This window comes from Sinocyclocheilus grahami, unplaced genomic scaffold, assembly GCF_001515645.1.
Source record: "Sinocyclocheilus grahami isolate Dianchi unplaced genomic scaffold, SAMN03320097.WGS_v1.1 scaffold697.1, whole genome shotgun sequence".
Classification (NCBI taxonomy): Eukaryota; Metazoa; Chordata; class Actinopteri; order Cypriniformes; family Cyprinidae; genus Sinocyclocheilus; species Sinocyclocheilus grahami.
In genome coordinates this window covers 504,974-528,214 of record NW_015505876.1, presented here as the reverse complement: position 1 = coordinate 528,214, position 23,241 = coordinate 504,974, and the positions used below count along the sequence as shown (strand labels likewise).

General features: G+C 37.4%; 2 protein-coding genes across 2 annotated transcripts in view; one reads left to right on the top strand and one right to left on the bottom strand.

Moving 5' to 3' along the window:
* The window catches only part of LOC107559754 (serine/threonine-protein phosphatase 6 regulatory ankyrin repeat subunit A-like), a 40,239-nt gene extending 22,437 nt beyond the window's left edge, over positions 1 to 17,802 (top strand). The window contains exons 15-24 of the mRNA XM_016243691.1: positions 2,014 to 2,101; positions 2,205 to 2,322; positions 2,979 to 3,189; positions 3,984 to 4,071; positions 4,326 to 4,409; positions 4,497 to 4,642; positions 7,935 to 8,017; positions 9,850 to 9,932; positions 10,018 to 10,109; positions 17,333 to 17,802. Of these exons, the coding sequence (XP_016099177.1) occupies positions 2,014 to 2,101; positions 2,205 to 2,322; positions 2,979 to 3,189; positions 3,984 to 4,071; positions 4,326 to 4,409; positions 4,497 to 4,642; positions 7,935 to 8,017; positions 9,850 to 9,932; positions 10,018 to 10,109; positions 17,333 to 17,622 (1,283 nt within the window). The 3' untranslated portion in view covers positions 17,623 to 17,802. The remainder of the gene's footprint in view (positions 1 to 2,013; positions 2,102 to 2,204; positions 2,323 to 2,978; positions 3,190 to 3,983; positions 4,072 to 4,325; positions 4,410 to 4,496; positions 4,643 to 7,934; positions 8,018 to 9,849; positions 9,933 to 10,017; positions 10,110 to 17,332) is intronic.
* Positions 17,803 to 18,742: 940 nt separating this feature from the next.
* btd (biotinidase) lies at positions 18,743 to 21,462 on the bottom strand. The gene is made up of 3 exons (XM_016243690.1): positions 21,451 to 21,462; positions 20,860 to 20,958; positions 18,743 to 20,172 (listed from the first exon to the last, which is right to left on the bottom strand). The coding sequence occupies exons 1-3, from the start codon at positions 21,460 to 21,462 to the stop codon at positions 18,976 to 18,978; spliced, it is 1,308 nt and encodes a 435-aa protein (XP_016099176.1). The 3' UTR covers positions 18,743 to 18,975.
* Between the last annotated feature and the right edge of the window lie 1,779 nt (positions 21,463 to 23,241).

The window sequence follows — 23,241 nt, the reverse complement described above, 5'->3', positions numbered from 1 at the left end:
CCGCAGGTCAACAACACACACACACACACAAGAGGAGCGCCGTACACTCCGCAGGTCAACAACACACACACAAAAGGAGCGCCGTACACTCCGCAGGTCAACAACAACACACACACACACACACACACGTTAAAGACATCAGACAATAATCTCAGCTTTAGACGGCTTGAACACCTCATGCATGTTGTGCACAATTTTCTGGCTTTACTAGTTGCTGAGTTTGATACATCTTCCAGGTTATCCCCATCAAATTTATTATAAATGTTCAGGTTTGTTTGAAGCACTTAGTAGCTAATAAATAAGATTTCCTTCAGCACACCTTCATGTTCTCAGGAATACATTATCATTGTTGACAAGATTGGGGGTTGGGAAGATTTTTTAAATGTTTTTAAAAGAAGTCTCTTCTATTCATCAAGGCTGCATTTATTTGTTAAAAAATATAGTAAAAACTGTAATATTGTTTTGTGAAATATTATTACAATTTTAAATGTGAATATCTGTTAAAATGTAATTTATTTCTGTGATCAAAGCTGAATTTCCAGCATCATAACTCCAGTCTTCAGTGTCAGATGATCCTTCAAAAAGCATTCTAATATGCTGACTTGCTGCTCAACAAACATCTCTGATTATAATCAATGTTGCAAACCGTTGTGCTGCTCAATATTTTTGTGGAAAACTGTGATGCATTTTATTTTTCAGGATTCACAGATGAACAGAAAGTTCAAAAGCCGCAGGTCAACAACACACACACACACACAAGAGGAGCGCCGTACACTCCGCAGGTCAACAACACACACACAAAAGGAGCGCCGTACACTCCGCAGGTCAACAACAACACACACACACACACAAGAGGAGCGCCGTACACTCCGCAGGTCAACAACACACACACACACACAAGAGGAGCGCCGTACACTCCGCAGGTCAACAACACACACACACACACAAGAGGAGCGCCGTACACTCCGCAGGTCAACAACACACACACACACACAAGAGGAGCGCCGTACACTCCGCAGGTCAACAACAACACACACACACACACACGTTAAAGACATCAGACAATAATCTCAGCTTTAGACGGCTTGAACACCTCATGCATGTTGTGCACAATTTTCTGGCTTTACTAGTTGCTGAGTTTGATACATCTTCCAGGTTATCCCCATCAAATTTATTATAAATGTTCAGGTTAGTTTGAAGCACTTAGTAGCTAATAAATAAGATTTCCTTCAGCACACCTTCATGTTCTCAGGAATACATTATCATTGTTGACAAGTTTGGGGGTTGGGAAGATTTTTTAAATGTTTTTAAAAGAAGTCTCTTCTATTCATCAAGGCTGCATTTATTTGTTAAAAAATATAGTAAAAACTGTAATATTGTTTTGTGAAATATTATTACAATTTTAAATGTGAATATCTGTTAAAATGTAATTTATTTCTGTGATCAAAGCTGAATTTCCAGCATCATAACTCCAGTCTTCAGTGTCAGATGATCCTTCAAAAAGCATTCTAATATGCTGACTTGCTGCTCAACAAACATCTCTGATTATAATCAATGTTGCAAACCGTTGTGCTGCTCAATATTTTTGTGGAAAACTGTGATGCATTTTATTTTTCAGGATTCACAGATGAACAGAAAGTTCAAAAGTACAGCATTTATTTGAAATAGAATGTTTTGTTATATTATTAATGTTTTTACTGTCACTTTTAGTCAATTTAATGCATCTTTAATGAATTTCTTTCAGAAATGAAAATTATCTTACTGACCTCAAACTGTTTTGCATATCCAGTTTAACATTTACTTGCATATAAATGTCATGCAAAAATACTTGATCGCTTTACATGTCAATCATATGGTGTCCTTCTGTCTAAATGGTCAGTTTTAGGTCAAAATAAGCTGGTTTTATAATGCTCGTCTTGCATAGCCAGACTTGATGGTACATGAAGATGGTTATATGAGGTAAGTGAGGTCAGATGAGATGATTTTATTGTGTGTTTTTGTGTCCATCTGCAGCCATGAACGGTCACTCTGAGTGTTTGCGTCTGCTCATCCACAACACCGAGCAGCAAACGGCCATCAACATCCGTGATGGGAAGGGACAGTGAGTTTCAGGACTTCTCTATCTCAGATGTATGGTTGAATGATTGTGGGATTGTTGATCTGTGTGTGTGTGTGTGTGTGTGTGTGTGTGTGTGTGTGGTCAGGACTCCTCTGATGTTGGCAGTTCTGGGTGGACACACAGATTGTGTGTATATTCTGTTGAGTGAAGGAGCCAGTGTGGAGGCCAGAGATAAATGGGGCAGGACGGCCCTCCACCGCGGGGTCAGTCTTACACACACACACACACACACACACACACACAGACCTTCATCTGCCTTCATCTCCAATTCCAGTTTATTCTCATTTATTGTCATTTACAAAATCATTTTAAAATAAAATACATTTTAAATAATAAATAATTTTATATCATAAATATAGTAAAGTAAATAAAAAAAAAACATTGTTTGATATTTTAGTAATGGAATAATGGAAGTAAACTAGGCCAAGTGCTTTGAGGGTTTAAAATAAAAATATATAATAATATTAATTTGCAGCTTGTTAGAGAACTGGGTTATTTCTGTTACAATGTTTATTTTATTCTTCTTTTAAAAAAAATCTCCATTTAATGGCAATACTACTTTTCTCAGTAGATGAACATAAGCCTTACAGATGTTATTAATTTCAGAATATTTCCCTGTATGCTAACACTAACAGTGTTTTCTGGTATCCTTGTGTGTGTTAAGTGAAAGTTACTGGGCTTATTCAACTTTATTTATCAGTTTTGTGTGTTCAGGACAGAGGCTGAAATATTGGGTTAGTTAGTGAGGTAACACTTTATTTCGATAGTCCACTTTAGACATTCTATTAACAGTAAATAACATTACAACTACATGTCAACTCTCTCTCTCTCTCTCTCTGTGTGTGTGTGTGTGTCACAGGCAGTGATGGGTCAGGAGGCATGTGTGGAGGCACTGTTGCAGCATGGCTCCAGTCTGCTGGTTCAGGACAGTAGAGGGCGCTCTCCTATGCACCTGGCGGCTGCCTGCGGTCATGTGGGGGTTCTGAGGGCCCTTCTGAAGACCCAGAAGACTGTCCTCGTCCTCAAGGACAACTGTGGTTATACACCGCTGCACTGGGCCTGTTATAATGGTACATCTGTGACGTTAAACTTACTGCCGTCCGAGCAAACTGATTTGATACACAGTGTAGTATACTTGCTCAATGAAATCCAATACTTTCCTGCTTCAATAGTGCCTGTTTGTAGCAAAAGCTGCTTCTGACAACATTTGTGCAGTGAAGTCATCTTGTACTCTCCCTTAATCAGCAGAAAAACTGCCACAGACACATGATTCCTGTCTGAATCTGAGCCAGATTACTGCTATTAGTTCGATTCTCAGCCCATTTTCACACACATGACATTATTTTATGCATAATTCTGATTTCAAGGTTAGAGTTATGGCCAGTGACAGAAGAAAATGCAAACATGAGCCTGATGTTTTCTGCTACATCTGTGGGTGTTTTACCTTATCCAGACAGCCACAGAAAATGACTGATTATGTGGAGGAAAAAAGCTAGAAAAAGTTCAATGATACACAGGTATATTATAGACTATAGTTAACTAAAACTGAAACAAACCATTAAAAAGAAAAAAAAAATGTTGTGACTTGGAAGAATAAACAACAACTGAAATAAAATAAACACACACACACACATATACATATATATATATATATATATATAAATTTAATTATAGTAAAAAAAAAAATTCTTCTTCTGTGAAAAAAAAACTGTACATGATTGAACATTTAAGGAATAATATATATTTTTTTGCAAATGAGCACATTTTTTTAAGACGAGGTCTGTAATAAATGAAACATTAGCACATTCCCTTCATGATCTGATGTATTTTTCTCTTGTTTTCCATGTTGGTCTGTTCATGTCAGGTCATGACGCGTGTGTTGAGCTGCTCTTAGAGCACGATGTGTTTCAGAAGCCAGAGGGAAACTCCTTCAGTCCGCTGCACTGCGCCGTGTAAGAAACATCTGCTCACATTGTGCATAATATTCATATTAAATGTTTGTATTAAAGCATGACACACTGAAAAAAAATGGTGTAGAAACAGTGTTTACTCAGAAATTGCTGGTAAATTTCACAATTAATTACAAAGAAACAGCAAGTAACGTTAGATTTAATGTGAAATTTTGAAGTTAGAAAGCTAGAATAGTATTTTCTTGCAAAACATACTCCAATAATCTTTATTTCCATCTCTCTCGTCTCTGTTTCAGTATTAATGATAATGAGTCTGCGGCTGAGATGCTGATAGAAACTTTAGGTCCTGCGATCGTAAACGCCACAGACTCACAGACAAGGTGAAAACAGGCTTTCCTCATGGATCAGATGTTTCAGACCAGCACTACAGTATGTTGTTGAGTTGATATGTTTTGTGTGTCCCGCAGGACGCCGCTTCACGCCGCCGCGTACACAGATCACGTGGAGTGTCTGCAGCTGCTGCTGGGTCACAACGCTCAGGTCAACGCCATCGACATGCTGGGAAAAACAGCGCTCATGATGGCCGCTGGGAACGGACAAACGAACGCCGTCGGTGAGACACACACTGCTCTCTCAACATACAGCAGAAGCAGATTTCTGCCGCACAAAATGCTAACAGAGATCAGACAGCAGAACAACAACAAAGTAACAAATGCTTGAAAGTAGCAAATACAGTAAACAAATAAAGTTCTATTAACTCAAATACAGTAGAAATGTTACAATGTAACAGAATTAGTTAAATGTATCATAAGTAACACTACAATACAACATGCTGCCATTGTAAATAACATTCCCTAACACTGCCGAACAGTATTTTTATCAATTCTATTTTCAGTTTTCATTTTAATTGTAGTTTTATTTTTACAAATTTTGTGTGCTTTCGTCATTTGCTTTAGTTTTTTATATTTCCTTTTAGCTTTATTTTTATTTCAGTTTTAGTTTCAGTAGTTTAATGTGCTTTTGTCATTTTTAATAGTTTGTTTTTAATGTCTAATTAACTTTATTTATTTTTGTTTTAGTAATTGTATGTAGGGCTGCACGATATATCGTTTCAGTATCGATATCGCGATGTGCGCATCTGCGATAGTCACATCGCAGGATGTGCGATGTTTAGTATAGGCTACTGATCGTTATATTTATACTGATTGTTTTCTTTGCTCACACACAGACACGATGTCTACACCGGCCGCGACAGCTGTACAGAGATACCCATTTTAAATACATTTAGTAGCAGAGCTACTGCACGTGATTTTCATTGCTGGAAATCCATTTATCCTGTTGAAACTTCCGCGTCGTCGTGGAGAGTGCCGGTCACGGTTGCTTAGTAACGGCAGATGCCACGAAAGCGCAAGCTCCTGAGCACTTTGAAAAGGAGGAGGAAGCGGCACGACTGGCGTTTTCCCACGCGCTTTTAGGCACGACGTGTGAACGGCCCCAAAGTCTGTCTACACTGGAAAGCGGCCGTTGCCAATCATTTGACCTTTGTGTCAGTAAGTCATAAAGAGAACGCGGCATCAGTTTACTGTTGGGGATTTGTCGTGCCGCGCCATGCCGCGCCGCATCCAGTGTAGACAGACAGCATCACTGATTATTTTGGGTTCATTGTATTTTGTCGCGTCCGGTGAAGACACTGTGAGAGCCACGCAGATGCACGTGAACACTAATTTCTGTTCACTTCTGCGTCTATTTGTGCCTGAAATCGCCTACTGTGCTCTGCAAGTATCCTTGTAAACGCAGTTGCTTATGGCTTAGGTGAAGGGAAGCAATTGAGAAAGAAAATGGATGTGTAACAGTATATTGGTTTACAGCAGTTTAATGTTCCTGAGGCTAACTGAATGTTAAAGGGTTAGTTCACCGCAAAATGAAAATGATGCTGCGTTTTTACTCACCCTCGAAGCATCCTAGGTGTATATGACTTTCTTCTTTCAGACGAATCCAGTCGGAGTTATATTAAAAATTGTCTTTGATCTTTCAAGCTCTATTGTTGTACTCAGCGGGTGTTGCATTCCTTCGGTTCAAAAGACGTGAAATAAAAAGCACCCTTCCACAAAAAAAAAGTGTCTCACACGGCTCCGGGGGGTGAACAAAGGCCTCCTGTAGCGAATCAATGCGTTTTTGTAAAAAAAATATCCATATTCAAAACGTAATAATCACTTGAATCTAGCTTGCGCTCACTGTTTTAAACGGAAGCAGTCCCGGGGGAATGATGTATGAGTTCAATGCTGCGCATGCGCCGCTCAGAAGTGACACATGTGGAGAGATCGAAACAAAACAACGGTCACTAATTAGAAGTACAAAACGAGGATTTGTAAAGAAGAATGTCGGAGGATTTCGATATAAGCCAAGAGAAGACTTGTTTTCCTTTGCTAAAGTAAGGAAACTTTGCTTCTTTTGCTCCTGTAAACAAACATTGGTTTTCACGAGACTCACTGGTGCATGCGCAACGCCGACCTCATACGTCATCAGCCCGGACCTGCTTCCAGTGTAGGACTGTTGGCGCAAGCTACATTAAAGTGATTATTAAGTTTTGAATATGGATATTTTTCTTACAAAAACGCATCGATTCGCTACAGGAGGCCTTTGTTCACCCCCCCTGGAGCCGTGTGAGACACTTTTTTTTGTGGAAGGGTGCTTTTTATTTCCCCTCTTTTGAACCGAAGGAATGCAACACCCGCTGAGTACAACAATAGAGCTTGAAAGATCAAAGACAATTTTTAATATAACTTCGACTGGATTCGTCTGAAAGAAGAAAGTCATATACACCTAGGATGCCTCGGGGGTGAGTAAAACACAGCCTAATTTTCATTTTGCGGTGAACTAACCCTTTAATCAAACAAAACAAAGAAAAATCACTTTTGTAGCTTTAACACAGATTTATTAGATTTAATTTATACAGTGAAGACTATGCAGTTTTATTTTACATTTGATTATTCAATTTCTGTACCTTGAATACTGTTAGACTTACCTGAACAATATAAAGCACTGCTTATTTAATTTGTATCGTTGTTCTGTTATTTATCTATGGTTGTAATTTGTTTATTTCCTATGCTGATTTACTCGCCTACAAAATCACCCCAATCATTGATTATTTTTTCCCCAAATAAACTATTCAAGTCATGTGTTTTGTTTTTTGTTTTTTTCATATCGCAATATATATCACAGAAAAATAAAATATTGCAATGTGAGTTTCTTCCAATATCGTGCAGCCCTAATTGTATGTGCTTTTTCCATTTGTATTAATTTTGTTTTTTAGATTTCTATTCATTTTTTTATTTATTTTTAGTTTAGTTTTCATTTTGGTAATTTTATGTGCTTTTGTCATTTTTATTAGTTTTGTTTTTTCACATTTCTATTTACCTTTATCTTATTACATTTTCAGTAACTTTGTGCTTTTTGGCATTTTTATTAGTTTTGTTTTTTAATATTTCTAATTAGCTTTATTTGTATTTCAGTTTTACTCATTTTATGTTCTTTCGTCATTTTTATTAGTTTTTCATTTCTATTTAGCTTTATTTTTATTTCATTTATGCTTCAGTTTTAGTGTATTTTATTTAGTTTTATATTTTATTTTATTTCAGCTTTATTTCAATTACGAAAAAAGATTTTTAATAGTTTTCATAGTTAACAAACAACAACAACACTGGTAGACAACATTAAATGTACGGACTTCTTTTGTGTTATTGCATTGCTGTGGCTCAAGGTGGCGCTAGAGTTTCCTTCATATGTCTGTGTCATTACACCAGATGTGATGTTATTGTTATGTGTATGTAATCATATTAGATCTGTCTGACAGCAGCTGGAGGTGTTGCTGATATTAATGTGAGGTGCTGATTGTGTTTGTGCAGAGGTGCTGGTGAGCAGTGCTAAAGCTGATTTGACATTACAGGACGCTCACAGAAACACAGCCCTGCATCTGGCCTGCAGTAAGGTACCAAACACACACTCACGCACTGATTTACATCAAACATGACAGTCTACTGTACATCAGTGCAGCCCTGCGGCCAGACAAACTACAGAAACTCAGAAACAAGCATGGAAAGAGAGCTGCTTGAGCATAAAGTCAATTCCTCCTGCTGCTCATCGATAAAAAATCCTCAGTCTCAGTGATAAACCTGTAGTCCAAAGCTCTCAGAGCCAAATATAAATTACAAATTTTATATATATTTTCATGTATTCATATATTATATGAATCTCAGCATTGGGGATGGGCAATATCTTATCGTTTGCGATTATACCAGTAAAGACTCTGCCTGCGATAACAGTGACAAAACCTAGGGTGCGTCTCAATCAGCTCCCTAGTTCAGTAGTCAGGGCACTTATCAGGGAGTAGACCATTTTAGGGCCATTTTAGGTCTCAATTAGGGCTGGGCGATATAGCTAAAAAAATGTATCAACGATATAATGTTTCATATCGTTCGGTATCGACAATTATTGACATTTTTATAACCTTTTTTAAAACAAAAAGCAATAGAATCTTTTTTTTTTTAATTTAACCACTGTATTTATAATTAACACAATTTATTGAGACAAACAACAAATATTTTTTTGTTTTAACAATTAAACACAATAAAAATTAAACATCTCGTTTCTAATGTTTTATATGCAGATTAAATAGGTCTTTATTGTATAGGACTAATTGTCTCCCGAGTGCGCAATGAGCAAAATAATGCAGCGCATTTAGCAAGTAACTCCTATAAAAACGTGCATTACGTATAAATTAACTCATAAAAATCAAATATAATTTTGTAAATTGCATAAACGATTATGAACAAAACAGCATCATGTATTTATGCATTGCTTAATCCAAAGAGCTGAAGCGCCATTCACACAGATTGCATTAAAAAACATATGAGACGCAGTGAAAAGGAATAAACCTCCACAAATTCGTGCATGTTTTCTAAAAGTTTAAACTGTTTTAACTGCATGGCTTTCTATACATCTCTTGTGTGAGACGCGAGTGCAGCAGTCATATTTGTCCGTCTAAAAATGCGCTGAATATGCATTCTGTGTGAATGGCTTAGTTTCGGTTTTAACCTAATCAAGATCTTCTCCACATTGAGCTTCTATATTTCTCTAATATTTTGAATGAATAACGCAGCAGCGGCACGTCTCGTGGGCTAGACTAACAAAACATTTAAGTGCAACAACGTCACTTACATCATCACCGCATCTCGCTCGCCACTGATGACGCTTCCTGATGCACACCTAACATTCAAATGCAAATGTTTATTTTAAATTCGACTAATATTCATTATTTATTCACAATCTCCTCATGCACAGCACTCATTTCAGCATGTGTTCGTGTTTGTGTGTGCTGTCTGCGTCACTCATAGCACGTGCCTATATCGTGAGCTATATCGAAAAAAAATTCTATCGATATCGATGAAGGTGTACAGTCGATAAATATCGATACCGTTTTATCGCCCAGGCCTAGTCTCAATTGCGAAATCCTTCCAGTGCACTGGAACATTCGCTCCCTGAAAAATCTCACAATACACCGCAAAAACTAGGGAGCATCGATGCTCACTATGCTCCCTTACTGGAAATTACGTCACATTTCTGAAGTGCTAAACATAAACCATAAGCATCAGTGGAAGCATATGCATCAGTCATTGATATCACTATCGTAATAAATACCAGAAAATATTGTGATATAGTCCATATCACCCATCCCTACTCAGCATCTCTTTGACAGTCTTGTGTGCACTAGTATTTCCTTCAGGAAATGTAAATCTAGTTGTCATTGTTTGTGTGTTGTAGGGACATGAAACCAGTGCCTTGTTAATTCTCGAGAAGCTGACGGACAGAAACCTCATCAACTGCACAAACACAGCGCTGCAGACGTAAGTCATGTACCTGCTCTTGTGTTTGTTGTCCTCCTCATCATCTCAGGATTATAGAGAGCTGCTTCTCTGTGTTGTGTCTCAGGCCGCTGCACGTCGCTGCTGGTAACGGACTGACGGTGGTCGTACAGGAGCTGCTGGGTAAAGGAGCCAGTGTCCTCGCCGTGGATGAGAACGGTGAGCGTTTAAAGTCTCGGCCTGTAGTGTAAACGGCTACTTCTGCGTCAAAGCAGAAATTTTTTATCATAATTATCCAAACTAAAACTAAAAACATAAAAATGTAATACTTATAATAAAGTTAACTGCAATAAAATAATTTCTCCAAATTTTTGAAAAAAAAATTACAAATATTTTCGATTTAATTTAATTGAACTTGCTTTACTAAAATAACTTAAACTGAAATAAAAAGGAATGACTGGCAGTCTGGTTTTAAGGGAGGAGGATGAGGCATAAAGGATTTCTTATACTATGACTACATCTGGTGGACAACCTTAGTATTACAACCTTCATCTTTCAGCTGAAATGTCTGATAGATTTTAATTTGTTTTCACTCCCCTGAGTAATGAAAATTCATGAAACTAAGCATGTTCCCTCAGAATGACACGTTCTCCATATGTAAAAAGTTGAGGAGTTAGCTTCTATATTTCTCTAATATTTTGAATGAATAACGCAGCAGCGGCACGTCTCGTGGGCTAGACTAACAAAACATTTAAGTGCAACAACGTCACTTACATCATCACCGCATCTCGCTCGCCACTGATGACGCTTCCTGATGCACACCTAACATTCAAATGCAAATGTTTATTTTAAATTCGACTAATATTCATTATTTATTCACAATCTCCTCATGCACAGCACTCATTTCAGCATGTGTTCGTGTTTGTGTGTGCTGTCTGCGTCACTCATAGCACGTGCCTATATCGTGAGCTATATCGAAAAAAAATTCTATCGATATCGATGAAGGTGTACAGTCGATAAATATCGATACCGTTTTATCGCCCAGGCCTAGTCTCAATTGCGAAATCCTTCCAGTGCACTGGAACATTCGCTCCCTGAAAAATCTCACAATACACCGCAAAAACTAGGGAGCATCGATGCTCACTATGCTCCCTTACTGGAAATTACGTCACATTTCTGAAGTGCTAAACATAAACCATAAGCATCAGTGGAAGCATATGCATCAGTCATTGATATCACTATCGTAATAAATACCAGAAAATATTGTGATATAGTCCATATCACCCATCCCTACTCAGCATCTCTTTGACAGTCTTGTGTGCACTAGTATTTCCTTCAGGAAATGTAAATCTAGTTGTCATTGTTTGTGTGTTGTAGGGACATGAAACCAGTGCCTTGTTAATTCTCGAGAAGCTGACGGACAGAAACCTCATCAACTGCACAAACACAGCGCTGCAGACGTAAGTCATGTACCTGCTCTTGTGTTTGTTGTCCTCCTCATCATCTCAGGATTATAGAGAGCTGCTTCTCTGTGTTGTGTCTCAGGCCGCTGCACGTCGCTGCTGGTAACGGACTGACGGTGGTCGTACAGGAGCTGCTGGGTAAAGGAGCCAGTGTCCTCGCCGTGGATGAGAACGGTGAGCGTTTAAAGTCTCGGCCTGTAGTGTAAACGGCTACTTCTGCGTCAAAGCAGAAATTTTTTATCATAATTATCCAAACTAAAACTAAAAACATAAAAATGTAATACTTATAATAAAGTTAACTGCAATAAAATCAAATAAAATAATTTCTCCAAATTTTTGAAAAAAAAATTACAAATATTTTCGATTTAATTTAATTGAACTTGCTTTACTAAAATAACTTAAACTGAAATAAAAAGGAATGACTGGCAGTCTGGTTTTAAGGGAGGAGGATGAGGCATAAAGGATTTCTTATACTATGACTACATCTGGTGGACAACCTTAGTATTACAACCTTCATCTTTCAGCTGAAATGTCTGATAGATTTTAATTTGTTTTCACTCCCCTGAGTAATGAAAATTCATGAAACTAAGCATGTTCCCTCAGAATGACACGTTCTCCATATGTAAAAAGTTGAGGAGTTTGAACAATGCACTTTAAAGATAGGCTGTTTCCTTTTTTGCTGTTATTTTTAATAAATCGCCATGGCAACACCGTTTGAGATATCCAAAAACCATTCACAAATTAGTTTCCTCAGTGTTTTGGCATCATGTTGACAAAAGTTTAGTGTAAATCGTATGATAGCAATTGGAGGAGTATATTGAAGAATTTTAAAGTTTGAAGCATTGCCATGTCAACACTATTTAAGATATTAATAATCCCTTCACAGTTTCTCATCTGCCATGTTTTGACATGATTCAGGTGAAGTAGGAAGTAAATCGGGTAAAAATAAATGGCTGATTTCAAAATGATACGCTTCCTGCTGCCAGTTGGTGGTTATAACTCATAATAGTCACATCTATGTGATCGGCCTCATACAACGAACAAACTGCTGAGGTTTAATAAAAATCAGACGATATATGCAAAAGTTATTAGACACTTTCTGTTTCTAATTTCTCGCCATAATTTTGTTGCCTTGCCATGGCCAAATCATTCAAGATATCAAAAATCCCTTCGCAATTTTGCATCCCCAATGTCTTGATCATGTCGACAAAGTTTGGTAGCGATCAGATAAAAACCCTAGGAGGAGTATCGCGAATTCTACAGCATGTTCTTTTCACAAAACCCTGAATAGCCGACTTCCTGTTGTGTGGAGCGCTGACTGTCAGCACGAAAGTTGTTCAGCCTTCTGAGATCTATATGTGTATGAATTTTGGTGACCGTAGTTCAAACGGTGTGTGGTACAGAGCTTGTTGAAAATGGCCTTATTAAAAGGTGACCCACCCATGTGAATCTCTGTCTGGTCCTGATGGATGCAGATTCCAACATGTGTGTCAATTTTCAAGAGTTTTTGAGCAGGTTAAGGCCCCCAAAATGCCCCGGAAGTTTAAAAAAATAATTTGCAAGTTCCTAAGAAAAACAATAGGGCCCTCCGGCCTGTATGGGCTTGGGCCCTAATAAAAAGTATAACAGCATCTCAATAATACTAAATAAAATGAGATTGCAAAATACTGAAATAATACTAAAATACTAAATAATGCTTTTTTAAGGAAATTTAACAAGGATGCATTAAACTGATGAAAAGTGACCGTAAAGCTTTGCCATTAGAGGAATAAATGACATTTTAAAATTAGTGCTGCCAAACGATTAATCGTGATAAATTGCATCCAAAATAAGAGTTTTTGTTTACATAATATGTGTGTGTACTGTGTATATTTATTATGCATATATACATTATATATATATTATAAAGTATATTTATTATAACACATACAGTATATATTTTGAAAATATTTCCATGTATATGTTTATATTCATATAATTTATATTATATATATATATATATATATATATATTTAATATATGAACATAACATATTTTTCCTAAATATATGCATGCATGCGTGTGTGTGTGTGTATTTATATATATATACATAATAAACATACACAACACACACACATATACAGGGCCTAAAACTTACTTTTTGCCACACCTGCCAATGGCCGGTGACATGATAAAATTTATCGGCCAAATATTTTTTTTACCGGCCATGAAACTCTTTTTGCAAAAACAGGCAGTTATTACTACTATAATAACTAAACATATTTTAATTTTTTTGTCCTACTGGTGCATTTTCCCTCAATTTTCCCTATTAATTATAGCCATTCAACATTACATAACATTCAATAGGCTCTGAAATGTATAACAACTTTTAATTTACCGTAAGTGATTTTAAAACAATATTCACAAACTATATTATATATGCATAAACTACACATATTAATCTTAATTCAAGCTATAAAAGGTCATCAGCGACCAGAACAGTCCAAGGATTTCTTTTTCTTTTGTTCTTTGGTTTACATCAATGACAGACTTCAGCGGGCTTCACTTTAAAATCAGCGCTGTCTCTTTAAAACCTGATGCATCTGACGTGGATCTGACACACACCTGATTTTCTCCCAACTCTTTACTGTCATTTAAGACTTTATAACTCATTTAGGACTACGTTTACAAAGTAACTCGCCAAAACCGCACATTTTGACATAATTGTGTGTGTTTTCGTACAGCCTTTCACTGCACCATTTAGGCGGCGTAACCGCAGGTATGTGTCGCCACATTCTTGGGTTATGAAGAAATGAAGGGCTTTTAATTCTGAAATGAAGCAGCAAAATCTTCTCAGTTAAAAGTTATTAGAACCATGTCTAGGGGCAAGCTGGCCATCACACTGCTCTGACCTTATCAGCCCGTTTGTATCCTATTATTTGATTCGCTCTTGTCGCTTATGACAGAGCAGCTAATCACGATGATCTTCGGAAAAGATTATTTTATTTGCTTATGTCAGAAACAGTGAATCTCTTTAACAACTGGCTGTTGTTTTCACTTAATTGCATTGTTATAATTAGTAAAAGTTGTACCCACCAACTGGCGACTGACACTGTTACATATACTTAATTTTAGGCCCTGCACATATATTATGTAAACAAAAACTTTTATTTTGGATTAATCGTTTGACAGCACTATTTAAAATATATTCAAATAGAAAACAGTTTTGAATTGTAATCATATTTCACAATACTGTTTTTACTGCATTTACGATCAAATAAATGCAGCCTTGTGAGCAGAAGGAGACTACTTTTAAGAACTATTTAAAACCCCTTGAGGTTCGTCGATTTTTGTTTTTCATGCCTAAACCTTTAATGATTTAATAGTTTAAATAATTATTCAAATTATTATTATAAAAATTGTTTCTTATTTTGTTTTAATATTTCTATATAATATATTTACTTTCTCCATTTCAGGTATTTCACCCCATTTAACATTTTATATTTTAATATTAAAAGTACCAAATGTGTTTTATAAATACTATAAATGCTCGACTAGCTTTGACTCTGTTTCTCTAGTTATTTTCCAGTCTATAAACAAGTGTATATAATATTTTTTTTGTTTTTAGCGAGCAGTGTTGGGCAGTAACTAATAACTTAGTTACTGTAATAATATTACTTTTTACAGTAACTAGTAGTGTAACTAATTACTAATACGATTTCAGTAATAATTTTACAGTTACCATCCATAAAACAGCTTAGTTACCTCTGATGCCTCAACCCCGCTGATTTAAAATCCAACAATCAAATAATTCCTAGATTTACTTTCACGACTCGCACATGCATGTGATGTCCCCAGTGCAGCAGGCGAGCTTGGAATATGGAAAAGCTTACATTCAGCACATAGAATATTGCATTATATTGATTTTGTCAGGAAAAAGATCTGAGCATTGTTCTGCAAGTCGTGGCTTTACTTTACTCTGGCATTACATCCCTCTGATCAGCATGTGGTACATTATATTACTATCATTAAACATCTTTTTGGAAAATTAAAATTTCTTACAAACTTAAGGAAATATAATCGTATATGGGTAACGGAGAAATGACAATTAGCTTCAAGCTACACATGACAATTAATGAGAATTAAAGGGTTAGTTCACCCAAAAATGAAAATTCGGTCATTAATTACTCACCCTCATGGCGTTTTTAACCCGTAAGACCTCCGTTCATCCTCGGATCTATCAATCTATCTATCACTATCAATCACTAGAATTTTATGTGGAAGATACACAGTTACAGCTTCTGTGGGGCGTGAAGAAAAAGTTATGTAACTAGTAGTGTAACTAATTACTAATACGATTTCAGTAATAATTTTACAGTTACCATCCATAAAACAGCTTAGTTACCTCTGATGCCTCAACCCCGCTGATTTAAAATCCAACAATCAAATAATTCCTAGATTTACTTTCACGACTCGCACATGCATGTGATGTCCCCAGTGCAGCAGGCGAGCTTGGAATATGGAAAAGCTTACATTCAGCAGATAGAATATTGCATTATATTGATTTTGTCAGGAAAAAAGATGATCCTGAACACTGTTCTGCAAGTCGTGGCTTTACTTTACTCTGGCATTACATCCCTCTGATCAGCATGTGGTACATTATATTACTATCATTAAACATCTTTTTGGAAAATTAAAATTTCTTACAAACTTAAGGAAATATAATCGTATATGGGTAACGGAGAAATGACAATTAGCTTCAAGCTACACATGACAATTAATGAGAATTAAAGGGTTAGTTCACCCAAAAATGAAAATTCGGTCATTAATTACTCACCCTCATGGCGTTTTTAACCCGTAAGACCTCCGTTCATCCTCGGATCTATCAATCTATCTATCACTATCAATCACTAGAATTTTATGTGGAAGATACACAGTTACAGCTTCTGTGGGGCGTGAAGAAAAAGTTATGTAACTAGTAGTGTAACTAATTACTGTTGCCAGAAAGTAATAAGTAACTATTACTTTTGAAATGAGTAACTAGTAATGAGTAATATATTGCATTCTTTAGCCCTATTCAGACGGGACTAGTTTTCTAAACTACGTTTGAGTTTCAATTATTATCAACTGACGTCTGCGAATTTCATGTACCAATTCAGACGGGACCAACATCTCCATGTTTATTACAAAGGTGGGAGGGTCTGTTTTGTACATCTGGGTGTCACGGAGACCACGCGCTCTGTATGCGTGCATTGCGTATAGTCAGTCGGATTGATTACCATTAGTATAATCACACAAATACCATGGTGAAGCTAAATGGCTAGTATAGCAAAACCATGTTAATGTGTGGTTACTTTAGTTTAACTATTTTATTTTTTCATTTATTTGTAGTAAACCCTTGTTTAATTTTCATAAAGGTACATTATGTAATTGAGGGCAGAAATGAACGCGAGTAATCTTACCTGATAGTTTACGTGATCTGGCTCTTGATTTTATTACCGTTATTTTTTTCATTTCTTTGCCGGGAAGCAAATATATCAAACATGCGCGCGGTAAGAGCATCTACGGAAATTCACGTTGGCTAAAACACACAAGGAAATGCGTTGTGAAAAAAAAAATATCGCCGGCAATCACAGACATTCGCATTCGGACAGAATTAGTTTTCTCAGAGGATCACTGAGTTTGCTGAAAAACAGTAGGTCATTTGCTCTGGAATTATTACAGAGGTTGTGTGAGAAAAACACAGACGTGGCAAATTCGGACGGGATTAAAATCACCAAGTATGTCTGTGAAACACAAATTTCTCTAACGACCCCCTGTAAAACTAGTCCCGTCCGAATAGGGCTTTAGAGTAACTAGCCCAACACTGTTAGCGAGTCATTGACGCATTGATTCAACTGATTCAATAAAACACTGAATCGTTTACAAATAAAACAAAGAACGTGAACTAAATGATTTAGTTTTTTCACGCCTAAACATTTAATCAATTGTATTTGCCAGGTTACACTCCAGCTTTGGCTTGCGCTCCGAACAAGGACGTGGCCGACTGTTTGGCGCTGATACTCTCCTCCATGATGCCCATCTCTCCCAGCAGCACCCGCACCATGTCGAGCCTCACCTTTACCCCCATCAACCACTACTCCAGCCCATCCAAGACTGTGACCTTTGACCCGTTACCGGTGCTGCGCTCCAAGCACGTCTCCTACCACAAGTTCAACAGCTTGGGCCGCGAGGACGGCCTCATCATCCCAGATGACGAACTCAATGATTCAGACTCAGAAACATACTGACAACACGCCCCTGTCCCGGCCCTCAGTGTCTTAACCTAACACCTCATTGGCTGAAAGGTCACTATATGCTAATTAGGGTCGTCCCTTTATGTGGCTGAACTCTCAGGAGAAAGCTGAAAAACAGGAAGAGAAGTGCCACAGAAATGGCCCACACTACAGTCTAGTTTGTATATTCTATACAAGGGGTGCCCAACCCTGCTCCTGGCGATCGACTGTCCTGCAAAGTTTAGCTCCAACCCTAATCAAAGACACCTGCCTTTAATTTTTAAGTGATGCTGAAGACCCTAATTTAGCTCCAACTCTAATCAAACACACCTGCCTTTCATTTTTAAGTGATCCTGAAGACCTTTATTAGTTGCTTCAGGTGTGTTTGATTAGGGTTGGAGCTGAACTTTGCAGGACAGTCGATCGCCAGGAGCAGGGTTGGGCACCCCTGTTCTATACAGTATCAACCTGTTTGAACCCTCAAGCATCACTACTACTCATTATTTACAGCCATGTTCATTTTGTTTTCTTTTATGAGAAGAAATCAGCTCATATTGGCAGCTGTGGGACTGTAATTCTCAGCATTCATGTGAAACGTGAGGAGGCGAAACTAAAGACGTCAGGGACCAAGAGCTGCAGACTTTACTTTTATCCCCGTTTGTGCATGAAGATTTAAATTAGGTTTGCATCATCATGGATTATTTATTATGAAAAAATTAAGAGTAAAAAAGCCTTTCAGGATTCAAACTGAGTATTTATTCCTCTGCTGTTGTGAGGAATTATAGCGTTCTTCTTGTTGTGTGTGTGTGAGTGATTGTGAATTTGAATGGTGTTTGTGTGATTATTTTATAAGAGTTCAAAGACAATGAAAAGATCAGGTGTGTGACTTGACCTTTTGGTACATTGTTAATAATTATTAATAATTCTAGATAATAAATAATTTTTGCCATAAGATTCCACAGTGTCTTTATTTATTACAGAAAACTGGCATATATTTAACAAACTATGGAAAATATGGAGTCCGGGATGGGCCAAGTTTGTAAATTATATTATATTATATTTTAAAAGAATATATAAGAACATAAATTAATATGTTCTTATATATCGAGAGGAATATTTTTAGCCAATACCTTTAATTTGGGTTTGTAAGACTTAAGATAATTTTAAATATAGCACAAGAGGGTTTAATTTTAGTTTTTGGAGCTTTACTTTCATTATATGCATTTTCATATAGAAGAGCGTGACTATTCTTAACACTTAAAAGCCCTTAAAATCATATAGGATTGGAACAGGTTTTATTAAAATGATGACAGAATTTTCCACTTTCATTTTTGGGTGATAAAAACCAGAGTAAGAAGCATGTATTTTTTAGACCTTGTCCTTCTCATAGTGTCTCCCATACAGCACTGCAGTTACAAGCCCAGCGCTCATTCCCGTCCGGCTCATGTAAAACCCATTTCCGCCCTCCCAACCGGAATGATCCGGAACATCCAGAGTCATCCCGCTACCCAGAATCCCCGGGAACACGTGAGGAGTCACGAAGATCCCCGCGAGCCTGAAGTCCACCAGCGTCTGAGCGTGTTCGGTTTCTCCTCCGCAGCTGCTGTGATGCTCACCTGTGCACCTCACCAAAGCACAAATCTCCAGGTAATATGTCCCGTGCACCACATGGAGGCCATTGAAGACGCCAAGAGCGTAAAACTCATGCGCATCTGACCTCCGGAACAGCAGGTGGCAGCAAACTGAACCACTACAAATGCTGATGTTTCCTTCAGTGCCTTGCAAAGGCACCAGAGTGAAATTATCATACATCATGATGGAGTTAAAGGTTGTAGATGAAGTTCCTTCTGCACATTCGGAGTCTTTTCGGCAGTATTTTCCATCGTGATTTGCGTTAAAACTACTTGTAGGCCAAACGTGCATCTTTTCTGGTTCTTTTGAACTTTGATACCCAGAAAATGGCACCAGTTTATGCCTGTCATCCCCAATAAATGAGGGATCCAAAACTGGCACTCTACGCACTAGCAATTTCCCAGAATTCCCCTCTGTGTCATGATGAATGAGTGAATCCCACGGCGTGAAGATGCCGCTGCCGGTTATGCCGTACTCGGCAGCTCGGACGTTGGCAGCCAGCAGAGTGACGCCTGTCGCGTGCGAGAACGAGCTCTGAAACTGTACGGCGGCCAGCAGGGGGAGCTGGTTCATCCACGCGGTCGGATACACGATCTGCCGGATGCCCATTTCCTTTACCAGAGTCACCGCCGGGTTGCGGAACAGGATGTCGAAGCACGTAAACACCCCGAATCGGCCTGCGAACGGTGTGGTGAACGTAACGTACTCAAACTCCGGCGGAGCATCAAACGCCACCTCAAAGTACAAGTTCTGCTTGTGATATCTGGCCACGATGACGCCCTCATCGCTGAACACCACGTTGGTGTTGAACTGGTACTGACTGTCTTCAGGACACCGAGGGTCTGAGATTCGGTTGCAATTCTGACGGGACGGCATGTTGGCCACCAGGAAGAGGCGATTCTTACGGGCCATACAGCTGAGACTGTGGAGGACCTGAGAAAGAAGCAATCATATATATATATATATATATATATATATCTGTAAAAAAAAATCTGTAAAATATACGATAAAAAACCGGCAGCTGTGGTTGCCGGAATTTTACCGTAAAAAATAGGTACCAAACCTTCAGAAAACATGCTGAATAACAGCTAAAAGAATTTAAAAAACTTTTTTATGATTTAATATGAATATAATCTTAATAATGTCATGGAAACTTAATTCACTGTAGCTTTCTAACATCAGACTTTGATTCTGAAAAGATATTGGTGGTAACAGATCATACTATAAAACATTTATTATTTATAGTTTTAAATTATAAAGGGACAAGAAGCATGTTAATGCACAGTATTATAATATGAGATCTATATCACTATGTATAATTTGCAAATTGGTGCATTTTTATGTAATTATGCATAATTCACATATTTTAAATGGGTAAAGTCACAATGCTATTAAGTGTTCTAAAATATCTGTTTCGGGGGTTTTGTGTGTGTGTGTGTGTGTGTGTGTGTGTGTGTGTGTGTGTGTGTGTGTGTGTGTTAAGATGGCATAATAAATGATATTAATATTCTGAATGCAGTAATATGCTCCGGTAGTAATGCACATTCTTGCATTGATTTTGTTTGTTAGTTTGTCTGTGTACCTGCTGTGCTGCAAGTGCTGTCTGCTCTTCAAACACACCTGGTATCGGTGGCAGAGAGGAGGACCTTGAACAAACTGCTGGTCATTATGGATAATCGCCATCACCCTCTGCACAACACCTTCTTCAGGCAGAGGAGCCTGTTCAGTGGCAGATTGCTGTCACTTACCTGTTTCACAAACAGGCTGAGGAGATCATTTGTCCCCCAGGCCATACGCTTGTACAACGCCTCCAATAGAAGGAGAGGTGGAACAGATTTTCGGCATTACTGGCCTATATAGGAGTTTCAGGAACGCTGATTACTGGCTATACTAGCCTTCTGGCACAGCTTCCCATGCTCAGTTAATTTGCAGTTTATTTGAAACATAATGCACCTTTTCTATAACATTGTATTTTTATATCTTTCTTTTTGATATTTGCATATATATTTATATAATTTCCTATTTCCATTTCAACTGTCTATGTATAGGATCTTTTTATGTGTGCCCTAGTCTTCTATTATTGTATTGTATTGTATAGCTACTGGATGCCTAAATTTCCCTCTGGGATCAATTAAGTATTCAGCAGCAGCAGTTGGAGAGTATTTTGACTGTCAATAATAATTTTGCACAAATTTGGCTATATTCCCTTACATCAGCTCTCATTATCTTTGATCACAAGCAAGTGATTTCGTCCAGGAATCGTAAAATCAAAATGCTTTTTTTTACCTATAGCATTCATCGGATCTTGACTTGCTCTTCCAGTTTACACTCCGTGTGCGCGAGCATCGAACGTGCTTACAGTGGGATCACGTAATTTACCCGGAAACAACAACATTCTAATTTCTGATTGGCTGGCAGGTGGCATTTAACTCTGTGTAACCCGAGACAGCTTCCCTCTGTATACCTGCGCCTCGTCCATTAATTGTATATAGCGGGACAAGTTATCAATAACTTCTCAGCGTGAGAAATGCAAGGTGTGGCGTGTGAGCTGGAGAGCCCTGTATTTGCATGCATTAGTATAAAATATTTATAATAAACAAAAGCGCATTGTTAATGCACTTCCAGGTGACATTACGTCACTCGTAAACCGCGATTCTATTGGTTGATGTGAGCTCCAGCTACACGACGCACAGTCAATGCATACGGCCTTTTTTAATAGATATTTTACATGAGCACTTTCCTCTCAATATATTTGCATGCATAAACAAAAACGCATTTTTTATTATTGAATGCTTCACAAACAAATTTACAGATAAATCAAATTTTTTTGTTATCAGTACAATTAAGAGAGTCAATAAACAAAAAATTGGACAACTCTGTCTGATACCACGTTTAATAAAAAATCTCTTCGAAATATTAAAACTAATTAAGATAGAGCTGCTAATATCTTTCACTAACATTAACAACAAAGTCACCAAAACCAAAGAACTTGAGAGGTTGCGAAAGAAATCCATGCTCAAGGTCCTACAATGTGATTTTCTGGATTTTTTTTCTCATTTAGTCTCTCATAGTTGAGGTATACCTATGATGAAAATTACAGGCCTCTCTCATCTTTTTAAGTGGGAGAACTTGCACAATTGGTGGCTGACTAAATACTTTTTTGCCCCACTGTATATTTATATGGATATATTTATATAAATATGTTTTATAGTTACACTTTTTTTTGGTTAAATATACTAATTCCTAATTATCCTAATTGTAATATACAAGGTCAGATCAAGTTATTTGGTATGACTCTTACTCAAATTAAATGACATTTTACAAGCTGAGTAAGAACTGCTTTGAGAACTGCATTATATTCTTTAAAGGTTATGGGGAAATTATGAACAGACAAAAATTTATCATAAAATTAAAAAATTACCAGATTTATCCAAAACCTAAAAGAACTCCTATTATATTCCTACTAAACCATGTAGAGAGAAAAAAAACAGATTTATTCTTAATCATTACATCTGAATTGTTCCATAAAAAGGTTTTATGTGGTGAAAAATTGTAGGTGTAACATAACTTCCAGGCAAGAAGAACCTGATGAAATTTAGACAGCGCAACTCAAAAAAGCACATTGTTGTTAATGGACTTCCATATGACTTTATGCGTCACTTTATTCTATTGGTTGACGTGAGCTCCATCTGCATAGGCATGTTCTTCATACTTCATACCATAGACGTATAAATACATACAGTTTTTTTTTTGCATGGCATGAAAGCACACATTATGTAGTCTTTTGGATTTAAATAAGCAAATACTGAAGAGGATCATTATTGCAGTGATTAATATGTTTCTGGCATTTTTTATGTTTGGCAACAATACTTTCAACCCTAACTGATGCTGTGTGTCTGTGTGTGTCTGTGTGTCTGTGTGTGTGTCTGTGTGTGTGTGTGTGTGTGTGTGTGTGTGTGTGTGTGTGTGTGTGTGTGTGTGTGTGTGTGTGTGTGTGTGTGT

What these genes read in the sequence shown, in the direction of transcription:
- btd (XM_016243690.1), bottom strand. An exon ending in CTCTCTGCCACCGATACCAG is followed by an intron (nt 20,173 to 20,859) that starts GTGTGTTTGAAG and finishes CTTCTTTCTCAG; the next exon opens with GTCCTCCACAGTCTCAGCTG.